The sequence below is a fragment of the Orycteropus afer genome, unplaced genomic scaffold (genome assembly GCF_000298275.1).
Source record: "Orycteropus afer afer isolate SDZICR_OR568_19922 unplaced genomic scaffold, OryAfe1.0 scaffold00196, whole genome shotgun sequence".
NCBI lineage: Eukaryota > Metazoa > Chordata > Mammalia > Tubulidentata > Orycteropodidae > Orycteropus > Orycteropus afer.
The window spans coordinates 5,902,993-5,916,854 of record NW_006921783.1 but is presented as its reverse complement, the minus strand read 5'-3'; the positions used below and the strand labels follow the sequence as shown (position 1 = coordinate 5,916,854).

The 13,862-nt window shown below is 44.5% G+C and overlaps 1 protein-coding gene across 1 annotated transcript in view; it reads left to right on the top strand.

Moving 5' to 3' along the window:
* The window catches only part of HEATR6 (HEAT repeat containing 6), a 36,464-nt gene extending 23,603 nt beyond the window's left edge, over positions 1–12,861 (top strand). Inside the window, exons 12-19 of the mRNA XM_007947903.2 lie at positions 609–731; positions 1,104–1,190; positions 4,297–4,431; positions 5,196–5,318; positions 6,685–6,809; positions 7,818–7,914; positions 9,420–9,624; positions 12,290–12,861. Of these exons, the coding sequence (XP_007946094.2) occupies positions 609–731; positions 1,104–1,190; positions 4,297–4,431; positions 5,196–5,318; positions 6,685–6,809; positions 7,818–7,914; positions 9,420–9,624; positions 12,290–12,861 (1,467 nt within the window). The remainder of the gene's footprint in view (positions 1–608; positions 732–1,103; positions 1,191–4,296; positions 4,432–5,195; positions 5,319–6,684; positions 6,810–7,817; positions 7,915–9,419; positions 9,625–12,289) is intronic.
* The last annotated feature ends 1,001 nt before the right edge of the window (positions 12,862–13,862 follow it).

Sequence of the window (13,862 nt, the reverse complement as noted above, 5' to 3'; positions counted from 1 at the left end):
ATATTATTTTAGTCATTGCAAGTATTATATGACAGGTGGATATAATTATATAATTACTTCTGGAAAAAAACTGTACTGTTAATTTTTTTTTTATTTCTGCAAGTTAAAGTTAAATGTTTATTCTCTATAAACTCTCTGGTCTTCTATCTGTTTAGATAAAACAAAGTAATTGCTCCCTTAAAGGAAGTAAACAATCGTAGATAAAAATCTTTGCTTTTTCTGTTTTTAGTTATGAACTGAGATGTGGACTACATCCTGAATTCTGCTGCTAATTATTTGTATAACATTAAACACATTCTCTAACCTTTTCAGCCTTAGTTTCTTGAGCTTGAAAAATTCAATATCTACTTCAAAGAATTGTTCTGAGGCTCAAATGAGATGATATTAACGAAAAACATTTTGTAAATGTAAAGCACTGTAAAGTGACATGGACTAGTTAATCGGTTTTACTCATGAAATAATACTGTGGTCATTCTTCCTGTCATTCAACAGTAGATTTTAGCCCTTGTTATGCGTGAAGGATTTCTGAAATATTGAAAGACTTTTCTGGATATTGCAGCCCTGATTCAGGTCATGAGGTTAACCCCCTGCCACTGCTCTCTTGACAGGTGTTGGCTCATCTGGCCAGGGGCTACTTTTCAATGGCTCAGGTCTATTTGATGGAGCTTGGAGAGGTGATTTGCAAATGCATGGGGGAAGCAGATCCATCTATTCAGCTCCACGGAGCAAAGGTACATGCTTTCTTTCCTCTTCATTTTATATTTCTTCCCTCTGCTGTATGTCCATCAATTCTGTCCATCCAAGAATGTTTGGATGCAGATAGGTTCACTGATAATATTTCTATAAGGAAGTCAGACATTCCTCCATCTTCAGCTCTCCATAAAAACCCAAGGAATTGACTTGGTAATTAATTAACAATGCTGGTGATTTTACTCCTGGGAAGAATGCCTCTGAGGTACGAGTTACTAAGAAATGAAAGAAAAGCAATTAGAAGTTCTTTTTCCCTTGATTTGAGGTGATCTCCAGACTGAAGTGAAGTTGTTTGTAACCCCCATAGCTCTAATACTTTGCTTTGATAACCTCTTTCTTTTTTATCTTGGCAGCTTCTTGAAGAATTGGGTACAGGCTTAATACAACAGTATAAACCAGATTCTACCACAGCACCTGATCAGAGAGTGCCAGTCCTTTTGGTAAGCAAATATGAATTCATAGTTTTTCTTTCCTTACGCTTAAGTTGTAGCCTTATTTTGAGGCTCACTGATGAAGTGGAGTAGATGGCATGGTTTCTTCTAGTGACAAAAATGATGGTTTATAATCTAGGATGATGTGAAACTAGCAAGAATGGATTTCATTTGCATTTCAGTTTATTTGCACTTTGGTATGTGGTATGTGGTGTAGCATTGGGAAAGTCAACTGCGAAGGAACTGTTTCAAGTGCTGAGGAGCAAGGATATCTCCTTGAGGACTAAGGTGCGCCTGACACAAGCCATGATATTTCCAATCACCTTGTATGCATGTGAGAGCTGGACAATGAATAAGGAAGACCGAAGAAGAGTTGATGCTTTTGAGTTGTGGTGCTGGCGGAGAATGCTGAAAGTACCATGGACTGCTTAAAGAACTAACAGATCTGTCCTGGAGGAAGTACAGCCAGAATGCTCCTTGGAAGCAAGAATGGCCAGACTTCGTCTCACCTATTTTGGTCATGTTGTAAGAAGGGACCATTCCCTGGAGAAGGATGTCATGCTTGGTAGGGTGGAGGGTCGACGAAAGAGGGGGAGGCCTTCAACGAGATGGATTGATACAGTGGCTGCGATGATGGGCTCGAGTATAGCAGGGATTGTGGGGCTGGTGCGGGATCGGGCAGTGTTTCGTTCTGCTGTGCATGGGGTCGCTATGAGTCGGAAACGACTCGACGGCACTTAACAACAACAACAACTTAACAATGTGGTAAGATTATATGTAACATACAGCCAGCAGTGGACAAACCAGTATTTCTTTTGCCTAAAACCAGCCTAGTTTGGTTATTCAGCATGCCCAGGAGGCAGACTAGAATGGTGGGAGGGGCCAAGGGCTTGGAGTCAGAAGGCCTGGGAATCAAGCACAGCAGGGCTGTGTGGTTCTGAGCAGAGTCTCCTCATTATAAAGAGGAGTGATAATCCCCACCTCACAGGGGTGTCGGAAGATTGAATGAAAGGTGGAGATGTTGACATGTAGTGCTCAGTGGATGCCCATGATCCTTCTTACATCCTGTGCTCTCAGGGGGTCTCTGTTGTCCCCACACAGGGCCACCTCTTTGGCAAAGGGACATGTAGCTCCACTAAGAAAAGCCTCTACTTGGTACCAAAGAAAAATCAACTCAACATCAGCAATGTTTTCTCCTTCCTCCCCTCCTCCTACTTCTTCCTCTCCCTTCATAATTTCCATCATCCTTGCAGGGAATTAAAAATCTCTAGCCCTCCCCAGAGATATTCTTTCAAACCTTAAACCAGAAATATGCCCTGAAGTCTTCTTAAAACCAAACAGTAGTTCAGCTTAACTAGTAAAGAAGGTCTGCCTTGAGCCCTGGGCTCTTAGGAGCTGTCTACATGGGAACACATTGACATAAGCAGCTTGAAAGATTAGACCGGAACCTTAGGGGGCAGTGAGTTTATGTTAATGGGGGAGAAAAGGAGGGTGAGAGTGGTGGTACAACTTGAAGAGTATAGTCAATGTCACTGATTGGTACCTGTAGGAACTTGAATTGGTATATGTTTTGCTGTGTATATTCTCAACAAAACATAAAAATACATGTGAAAAGAACAGTCTCTAGACCTGGTCTCTCCTTAGACTTAAGCCACTAAAGCCGAAATGTAACCATTCACAGCGTCATGATTTGAGTGTTGCTATCAGACAGTACTGGGTTTGAATCCAGACTTCTTCCCTTGCCAGTCAAATGACTTGGAACAAGCCTTTCAGATCCAGGCTTTTTTTCCCACCCCCCATCTGTAAAAAAAATGGATACACTTTCTGTATTAGTTTTGTGTCCCTGAGTAATAAATTACCCGAAGTCTGTTCTTATGGTTCGCTGCTATCGAGTCATCCTTGACTCATGGAGGCGGAGATGCCATGTGTTACCGAGTAAGACTGCTCCGTAGTGTTTTCTTGGCTGTAATCTCTACGTAAGCAGTTCACCAAGCCTGCCTTCCACAGAGCCGTCATGTGCACTAAAACCTACAGCTTAAAAAAATGTAAATGTATTCTCTCAAACAGGGTCAGGAATTGGGAGCGCCTTAGCTGGGCGGTTTGGCTCAGGGACTCTTGGGAAGTTGTAGTCAAGATGTTGGCCAGGGCTGCAGTCATCCGAAGTCTCGCTGGGGCTGGAGAATCCTCTTCTGAGGGGGCTCTCTCATACACCTGGCAAGTCGGTGCTGCTTGTTGGCGGGAAACCTCATGGCCTTCCCCCCTTGAGGACCTTTTCATAGGGCTGCTTGAGTGTCCTCTTGACGTGCAGCTGGCTTCCCCCAGAGTAAGTGATCTGAGAGAGCACAAGATGGATGCTGAGGTCACGTCTTTTAGGACTTAGCTTTGGAAGTTTCACACTTTCATTTCCGCCTGTTGGTTACACAGATCAGCACTATTCTGTGTGGGAGGAGACTTTACAGGGGTGGCAAGAATTATTGTGAGTCCTCTTAGAGACTGACAAGCACACCTTCTGTCCCCGTTCAAGCACAGAACCTCTGGCTTCCACGCATACAGTCTCTGGCTCCCCAGCACATAGACTCAGGGCTGCCCTGTGACCCTGATCCCTGTGTCCTGACCTTGTTGGGTGTTGGCTCATATGGATTGTAGCCCGGCTCTGCTGCTGCCCATTAGTAAGTTATCTTGTCTCTTTGTGCCTCAGTTTCCTTGTGTGAAAATGGGTCTGATGCGTTCTACTTCACTCAGTTGTCCTGAGTATTAAATGAGATGATATGTGCAGAGCACTTGGAACAGTGGCTGGCATACAGTAAGTTGGCCGAAAAATATTAGCTGCAGCTGCTGCTCCCCTCATCCTCACCTTCATCCTCATTGTGGTTGTCACTATTGCTGTTTAACTCCACCAGGCAGTAGTGTTCTAATCAGTAAAATGGAAGGGTTCAACTAGTTGTTCTCTTAAGTTCTTTTCTTTATTGTTGAAGAAGAAGCAGTGAAAGCATTTACAAGAAGCCACTGCTGTAAGGAGAGATCTGTCAGGACCACCGTCACTGCTGATAGGCTCAGTGTCAAGTTTGTCCTCGGGTATCTCCTGGGCTGGGTTTCAGCTCCGCCTCTGTTCCAGGTGGTGACGTTCTGGACTATGATGCTGAACGGTCCCCTGCCCAGAGCCCTCCAGAACTCAGAGCACCCGACCCTGCAGGCGAGCGCCTGTGATGCCCTATCTTCCATCCTGCCAGAGGCCTTCAGCGTTCTGCCGGTAACTCCAGGGGCACCGTGTCATCCTTACAGGATGCTGCCAAGCATCGCAATTTGAGTTTGAGTCTTTCATTTTGACCCAGTCTTCAGTGTCATTTCTGAGAAAAGCTGCCTATTCTGTTTGAGAGCGGAGTGAGGACGGTGTGGGGAGCAGCAGGTGGAAACACTTGGAAAAGTCAAACCTGAATGAGTCCAGAGGGACTTTTCACCCTGTGCTGTAGGAGGTAGATGATGGAAGTGAGTAGCACTTGATATTTTAAAATCAGAGAGGTTTCAGGAAAATTCACATCTGGGAGTTAGAACGACCTAGGTTTAAATCCTAGCTCTTCCACTTTGATTTGATTATCTTCACTTCTCTGAAATTTAGTTTTATTAGCTATGAAATGGGGATAATGTACAAAATAATATAAAGTATGTGAAAATACTTAGCTTGGTACCCAACATGTGGTATTCAAACAGCTCGTTTTCTTTAGCCCTTAGTGGCAGTTGCACCTGTTTTTCTTATGTAATTGAGCTTTTATAATGAAGGCAGCTTTCATGAAGTCCAAGGTTGTAAAGATGAAGTGTGTAACAGATGCCCTGTACAGAGGGGGTGTTCAGTAGGTGTGGAGTCTGAATTGAACCTTTGTTCTTGACCAAAAGTAGCCTCAAGGTCACAGCTGTGTTTGCTTCTGAACATAGGACAGATTCTCCGTCACATGTTGAAGACACTGGCTTATCGCGATTTCATTCTCACTCTCCTTTTATCGTCCTTTCTCGCTGCAGAATGACAGGCAGATCCTGTGCATCACTATGCTGCTCGGGCTGAACGACAGTAAGAACCGCTTGGTGAAAGCTGCGACCTCCCGGGCCCTTGGAGTCTATGTGCTTTTTCCCTGCCTCAGACAGGTCAGAATAAGCCTGTTTAGCACTTCTCTGCCTCTTTCATAATCCACTATAAAATCCACTGCTTTTTTTTCAGAGTTATAGCACTCCTGAATTGGGACAGTAAAAGGAAATTGAATTACTTTGTAATCTGGTTTCCTTAATTGCTACTAAAATATGGTAATGCTTATAATTCATTTATTCTTTAATTGCTTAACACACCCCCTGAGCCCCTAGGTGCCTAATAAATGCTTAAATTATTGCACAATTAAATAAAAATGAAACAGGACATTGCCATGTGATAGTGGAGAGTTGATACAGCTGTTACTTATAGGGAAGTTAATTTCTCCTTCACTCTTACTTCACACTTATCTCACCAAGAAGGATGTAATGAATATGATGTGTTTTAGGAATGCATTTCTCTGTCAGAATGTTGTTCTCCAAGGTAGAAATCAGTCCAAGCCCAGAACTCAAGGATAGCCATGCCAGGCCAGGTGGGAGGTACGGACAGTAATGTGGCCTCTTTTCTTTGTTCCTGAGAGCTGGATCACATCTGAGGCTAATGAGGGAGGCTAAGAGGGCAAGAGGGATCACCTGGTGGCCTGATGCACCTACCTCAGGAGTCATGATGTAACCTGTCGTGACCATGTGGGGAGGCTGATAAAAGCCTGAAGATTCAGATGAGCTTCCTGGTTGGTGAGAATACCTGCTCTTGGGAAGGGTACTCTGTCCCTTTGGGACATGGAAGCTTTACGCTAGGATTCCTTCCAGACAGACCCTGTGCATCTCTTCATTTGTGTATTTTCGGCTATAATAAATCTGCAGCCATAAGTGTGGTTTACTCTCCTGTGATTTCTGTGAGTCATTCCAGCAAGGTATTAAATCCAGTGGGGCATTAGGAGCCACCAGATAAGTAAGGGTGTTGTTTAGACTCCCCAGACTTGCAGCTGGCATCTGCCTGTTTGGCAGTCTGAAGGACGATGTTCTTTTAACTTGTGAGCTCTGACCCAGCTGTGGGTGGCCAAGGTTGGAAGAGAGGATGCTGTGTGGGCAGCTGGCAGTGAGGATGGGAAGTGGGAATGTGAGGACTGGGTCTGTCCCCTCATTTTGGGGAATGAATTCTGTTCCTCACCATGGACCAAGTTACAGGATGTTCACAAGAGCAGAGTCCATAAGCTCATACCAAAATTGTGGGGGAGATTCCCATGAAATTTTGATGAGTGTCCAAGTTCTAATAAACTAGGAGAACAGTAAGTTGGTTGAATAAATGAACTTTGATTTCCAAATAGAAATTTGTGATAAAGGGTTACAGCTTTATCTGAAAATAAATTTGAGAATTTCAAAGGAACTACTAAAGCAACTATGGTATGTTGTTTTGTTTATCCTCTAGGATGTTATATTTGTTGCAGATACTGCAAATGCAATATTGATGTCACTTCAAGACAAGTCCCTGAACGTCCGGGCCAAAGCAGCCTGGTCCCTGGGGAATCTGACAGACACACTGATTGTCAACATGTAGGTGACTCGGCTCATTTTCCCAGGGGTGGCTTCTGAGGCTGAGGTCCCAAGAGGATACCGTTGGCCTTAAAAAAAAAGAATTAGCAGTAATCTCCACATTGTGCAGTCAAGCGTCTTTCTTTGTTTTATATCCCCTCAAGTAATAATATTAATAAGCTACTCTTAATATATATTGGGACTGTATTAAATTGTTGTTAGTTCCCGTGGAGTCAGTTCCAACTCATGGTAACCCCATGTGTGCAGAGTAGAACTGCTCCATTGAGTTTTCAAGGCCTGTTTTCCAACCACCTCTGGATGGGTTTGAACCACCAACCTTTCGATTTAGTAGTTGAACACTTAACCATTGGTGCCACATAGGGACTCCAATGTATTAAGAGAAAAACATAAAAAACATTGTATGTTGCTATAAGTATAATATCTATATTATAGAAAGTATGGAAGATATAAAGTAGAAATCCAAAACCTTAGGAATGGTTGTCCTACTTTTTTAAATGCATTGTTTATATTTTGTTAACTAATACAGCCACATATACCTAAAAAATGTTTAAACAGTGCAAAGGGGTAATTCAGTGCAGAGCCCTTCGTCCTGCCCTGGTCCCCAAGTTCCCACATATGCAGGTGTGTAGCTTTTTGTTTCTTAACTCCACACATATCTGTCAGAATTCTCCTGTTTTCTAGACCTTCGGTCATCTTTGTGCAGTAATCATTTAGCCATTCTCCTGTTTTCAAACGTTTAACTTATTCTTAGCCTTAGGCTTTTATAAGCAGTGAACATTTTTGTGCATGAAATCTCTGTTTGGAGATATTCGTTTTACATACATTTCTAGGTGTGGACCTACTGGCCCAAAAGGTATAAACTGTAAATTCTTTGTATAATCCGAACAGCTTTGTTGAGCTGTTTTCCTGAAGTTTTTATAGCTATACTAAGTTAATACGTTTTTTTTTATGTAGATGTTTAAATGGATTTTTCCTTTTTACATGCTTTGCCTTCTTTTGGTGGAGTAGGGAAACACCAGACCCAAGTTTCCAGGAGGAGTTCTCTGGTCTCCTGCTCTTGAAGATGTTGCGATCAGCCATTGAAGCCTCCAAGGACAAAGACAAGGTAGACACCACCAAACTTCATCTTCCTCCTTTAGACACTTAGTGTCTTCAGTTTGATCTCAGCATGTGGTATGATGTTCCTCAAACTGTCCCACCAAATTTACCCTACTCCAAGGAACTGAGAGTGTACTTGGGGAGCATAAAGGGGTCTACTCTACACCTGTACACTTTCTTTACTATCTCCTGTCATGAAAATAAATAGTGCCCATTGTAATACTATTCCATAATAGATCCATGTTTGTTCTTATGTTAATTAAGATTAATAGATTAATATTAATCTATATTTTTCCCAAAATAATCTTTAAGTAGGATTGACAAGTCAGAAAGATGAGCTTTCGTTAGGTTTGAATAACCCTTACTAGACTTCCGTAGTGATACTGCCTCGGAAACCCAAGGAGGGGTCGCTATGAGTCGGGGCCGACTCGACGGCACATAACAAGAATAACCCTTACTAGACAAATGAGTTTAAAAGTATAGACCTGGGCTTTCAGGTGGCGAAGTGCCTAAGGCATTTGACTGCTAACCGGAAGGCTGGCAGTTCAAACCTACCAGCCACTCCTCGAAAGGAAGGTTGGGCAATCTACTTCTGTAGTGATACCACCTCAGAAACCCAAGGGGGGGGTTACTATGAGTCAGATCTGACTTCACGGCAGTGAGTTTGTTTAGTCTGATTTGGGGCTTTAGAGTCAGTCAGGCAGACATGGATTCAGATCCTGGCTGGGAGACTTCAGCTGTATGACTTAATTTCTCTGAGGTTAAGTTTTCTCATCTGTAACATGGAAGTAGTTACACATACTTCACTGGACCCTGAGATGCCTTACCTTAAAGCAGCTAGCACACTATCTGAGCCATACCAAGCACTGAAGACCCGATAATCACCCGGGAAGCCCACCTCAGACTAACTTAATCAGGATTTCTGAGAATTGGTTGCTTTTTAAAAAAAAAAAAAAAATCCCAAGATGACTGTAAAAGGTAGAAAATCTCTAACCTATGGCCATTGAGTCGATTCTGACTCAGAGGAACCCCCACTGGGTGTCCAAGGCTAGGAATCTTTATGGAAGCAGATTGCCTCATCTTCCTCCCACGGAGCAGCTGGTGGGTTTAAACTGCCAACCTTCGGTTAGCAGCCAAATGCCTTAATCACTACACCACCAGAGCTCCTTAGAAAATTTCCAGTTTAGTCCACTAGGACTAAAGGTCCTTGGGCCTTACAGCTGTCTCTGTAAAATGAGGAGGATTGACTGGATGCTCTTTGAGGTCCAGTTAAACAGTAAAAAATCGGGGAGAGGAGCTTTTGTCGGATGGTTCACAGTGTCAGCAGACAGGACTTGGCAGAGGATGGGACCTGCAGATAGTGGTGCTCTGACACCTTTACCATTTACATTTGCATTTTCGTCAGCTCTCTGGCTGTAAGAAGTCTAGGACTTTGGACATTTTCCAAAGCTGAAATCTTACTTTCTGAAACAACTCTTTGGCAAAACAGGTTTCTAATATATTTTATTCTAGGTAAAAAGCAATGCTGTCCGGGCCCTTGGAAATTTGCTTCACTTTCTACAGCCATCTCATATAGAAAAACCCAGATTTACAGAAATCATTGAGGAGTCTATCCAGGCCCTAATTTCTACTGTTCTAGTGGAGGCGGCCATGAAAGTCCGATGGAATGCTTGTTATGCAATGGGAAATGTATTTAAAAATCCCTCTCTTCCATTGGGTAAGAAAGTTTCCTTCTGTCTGGGCCAGGACCTCTTTAGATAGCACACGCCAGGCCACATTGCTGTTAAGATGCTCGTCACAGTGGCGTTTATTACAGTTAGGAACAATGGAAACATACTGTATACTCTATTTTAGAGGAATGGTTAATCGTTACATATACACACATATACACACACATATATTCCCACATCTGCATATATATAAAATATGTGTGTATGTATATATATGTGTGTGTGTGCATGTGTGTGTATGTTTGCATTTAAAATGTTTGCAAAGAGTTTCTGGTAATCTAGGAAAATGTTTTCGATGTCAACCAAACTGAATGAAGCAGGATATAAAATTTTCTATAGTATGATCTCAATACATAGGTAGAAAAAAAGACTGAAAGGAAATTGTCTTTATTATTAATAGTGATTATGTCTGAACAGGAAGATGAATAGGACTTTACTGCTCACATTTTCTAAACTTTCTACAGTGAGCATACATTAATTATTTTAATAATCAGGATTTAAAAAAAAGGAAAAAATTGGTATGGGATAACAAGAGTGCAAATTGGAAATGCTACGTGAACCCTTGGTAGATATGTGGAATGCTACATACAAGGAGGACTTCTTTCTCTAATGTAATGTATCTAATGTTGATGGATCACTTAGTGGTTAATCGGTGCCTAGGCTCATGGGTCATAGCCTCCACATCCATGCCCTTTAAATGCCAACATTTGTCTTACACATTTGTCTCTGTGGCCAGATTTGATTGGTGTGAGTGTGTTCCCGGGAAGGAGAGACTCATTCTGAACCAGCGGAGCATACGTCAGCTTAGGAGAGGCTAGCTCTGCTTCCCTGATTTTGGAAAGTGCCCAGGCAGCAGGGAGCTAGTGGAGAAGGAGCTCATTGCTCCTTCCGGTGAGGAAATAAGATACCTTTCCCAGGTGGAGCTGGAGCTCACTGAGCTAGATACCTGCCTTGTGGAGAGCAAAGTTGAAACCAGGGCACTGCAACAATGTACCCTACCTCACTCTGACCCTTGCCTTCAGGTTACTGGAGAGAGAAGCTGACAGGAAGACAGGGGAGTGCATGACCTGGAGGGGAAGCAGCAGGTTTAAGGAGGCAGGTGGTTTGATGGACTAAACAGAACCCCGTGGCAGAGCTGTCAGGAACCACTTAAGAAAACGGAGTCATGAAACAGACTCCAGATGGTGATTGGGACAGTGTGTGAGACTCTAGGACTGTAACCAGAGGTGTATCTAAGGTACGGTGGGTGTGGCATGTGTCCTGGCTGCCACTTGAAGGGAGGCTCCACTGAGCAGTTTCTCATAACCATTGCAGTTTCCATCACCAGCTGCAGGAGATCGTTCAGGAAGTTAAAACACACTTTCATAGTTGAGAGCCCTTGCCTGGCTTCCGGGCTTTCTTCTCCCACAGCCTCCCTCTCCTACACCATCCCTTTCCCAGTGCCTCCTGCTTATACACACACACACACACACACACACACTCCTCCTGGCCTCTGCATCCCAACCTGCCACCCTGCACCAGGCCTCCTATCCACCTGCAAGTCAAATGCCCTCTTTTCCCCTGGAAATGTTCTAGACATTAGGGACTATTTTCTCTTAATGTAGCCTTCCACCAAACTGGAGGGGAAAGTTACCCAAGGCTAGAAAAGGGCCGAGGTGATGGGAGGTAGACCTGTGAGAGCCACTTTTTAAGAAGTCTTCCCTCTTCCATGAAAATGAATAATGGGGACCCCAAAGCAGAGTTTGGATCGATGGGTTAACTGTCCAAGGTGCACCATGATGCAGAGTATTTAAGGTGCGCGTCAGATGTTTGGACAAGGGCGCAATTGGAGTGCTTGCCTTCAGTGCTGTTTACCGTGGATGCACCTCTGCCTCTAACAGTGGCCCATTGTGTGTGATAGTAACATCCACAAAGTGGAAGAGGCCTGCTTGCCTGTTTTTGGAGGCAACAGAAAAGTTGGGAAGGGCTGAGAGAGTTAGGGAAGCTGCATTCTACTTTGCTGCTGCCCATCTGGAGGAACAAGGATGCCCCAAGACAGAGCAGGTAGTGGTAACTCTGGTGGGAAAAGTGGGCTGACTTTCTGGGGCCCTACAGGAAGAGAGAGAACACAGAAATCTGGCATCTTCTCAAAAGTAGAAGTTTTCACTTTTTTAAGAATAAAATTCATGACATGCTATGGCCAGAGTAGTGTCTAGATGCTGATTAGTGGTGGTGGGAGGGGAGCAGGGGAGGAAGGAGTGTTTTGTGTTTTTTTTACAGCATGAATAAGGCTGCCACTGCGGCTGTATGGTTGGCACACTGCTCAGAAGGTGGGGCCCCAGGCCTGTGCTCCTCCCACCAAACCACACGTGCCCTTTCAGGACAGCATCTCCCCACAAGGGGAAAAGAAGCCTTTTTCTATGTCATCTAAGTCCCTGTTTAGGGAAGCTGGTGATGTAGGGAGAGAGGACGACAGTCTAGGGGTCGGGTACACTGCCATTTACCCAGGATCCTACGGTCACTCCCCACCCTGATTGTATAGGGGAGTACTGTGAGAGTGAAAACAGGAAATGACGAGCCTGAACCCTAGTGTGTATACTTCCTTCTGTCCCCATCCCCCTGATGATTTCATCTAAGCCGTGACGTGTCTTAATGACTGTGGATCCTTTCTAGGAACTGCCCCGTGGACCTACCAGGCCTACAATGCCCTGACATCCGTTGTGACATCGTGCAAGAACTTCAAAGTACGCATCAAATCTGCCACTGCCCTTTCCATCCCGGGCAGGAGAGAGCAGTATGGGTCCACTGAGCAGTTCACGCAGATCTGGAATGCGCTGGTCACAGCCTTACAGAAGAGTGAAGATACCACAGACTTTTTGGAATTCAAGTATTGTGCCAGCTTACGGACCCAGATCTGCCAGGCGCTGATTCACCTCTTGAGCTTGGCCAGCGCCTCAGACCTGCCCTGCATCAGAGAAGCCCTTGAACAGAATGGGGACATGGTCCGGTCCTATATCCTACAGTTTTTAAAATCTGGAGCTAAAGGAGATGACTCCGGAACAGCCCCCAGCCTGCAGGAAAGAGACCAAATGGTGAAATCGGCCCTGGAGCGCATAGGCGGCATCCAGGGACTGACTGGAGACACAGCCCAAAGGGCCGTCATGGGTTACTTGGAAGATATCCTGACCGCTTATTTAGACTCAGCTGGGTCACAAGTGGCACTCCTCGGATTAACGAATCCGTGACTATCCCACCACACTCTCCAGGTGTCCAGTATGGTTCAAGGAAGACCTGTGCTCCAGCTGCTGGTATGTGGGCTTTAATCGTAGGGGCAGCACCAACCCATCTAGTATTTATTTAGAATGAGTTAGCAACTATTTAAAGTTTTCCAAAAGGGCTCTGCCACTTTGAAAGTGGTTCCACTGCATTGGTTGTGGTCTGGGTTGTTGGGGCCTCTGCCCTGTGCCACCAGCAGCTAAGGAGCTGGGTTGTAGTGTAGCCAGGCAGCTGGGGGCTGTGGAGGGTATTTAGTCTCAGAAAAAAAATAGATTTAGGAATCATCTGTCAGTTTGTCATATTGTGGTGGCTTGTGTGTTGCTGTGGTGCTGGAGACTGTGCCACCAGTATTTCAGATACCGGCAGGGTCCCCCATGGGAGACAGGCTTCAGCAGGCTTCCAGACTAAGACTACGAAGGGAGGCCTGGTGATGTCGCTACTTCAGAAAATGGGTGAGAACCTTCTGAATCACAGTAGAACACTGACTCCCTTGCTTTGGGCGCGTCATTAGGAGGGATCGTTGCTGGAGGAGGACATCATGTTTGGAGCAGAAGAGGCCCACCAAGGGGGTGGGAGACCCTCAGTGAGGTGGATTGGTACAGTAGCCGCAGTGACGGACTTGAACATGCCTGTGATCGTGAGGATGATGCAGGACTGGGCAGTGTTTTGTTCTCTTGCATATAAGGTCACCATGAGTTGGGACCCACTCAGTAGCAGCTATTTATACTGTGTCGCTGGGAATTATTTTTCTTTTATAATAAACTAATAGAAAATGATGTGTGCACAGTGTCCTGTTTTTATCAGGTTGCCATTTTTAGAGAGCTGTAAGCAGAGCCAGTGTTCAGCCAGTTTGCAGTGGTGCAGCTGCACCAGTTGCTGAAGTACTGAAACAGTTCCTTCCAAAGCAAACCCACTGCCAGTGGGTTGATTCCAATCCATAGAGACCCTATAGGGCCAAGTAGAACTGTAG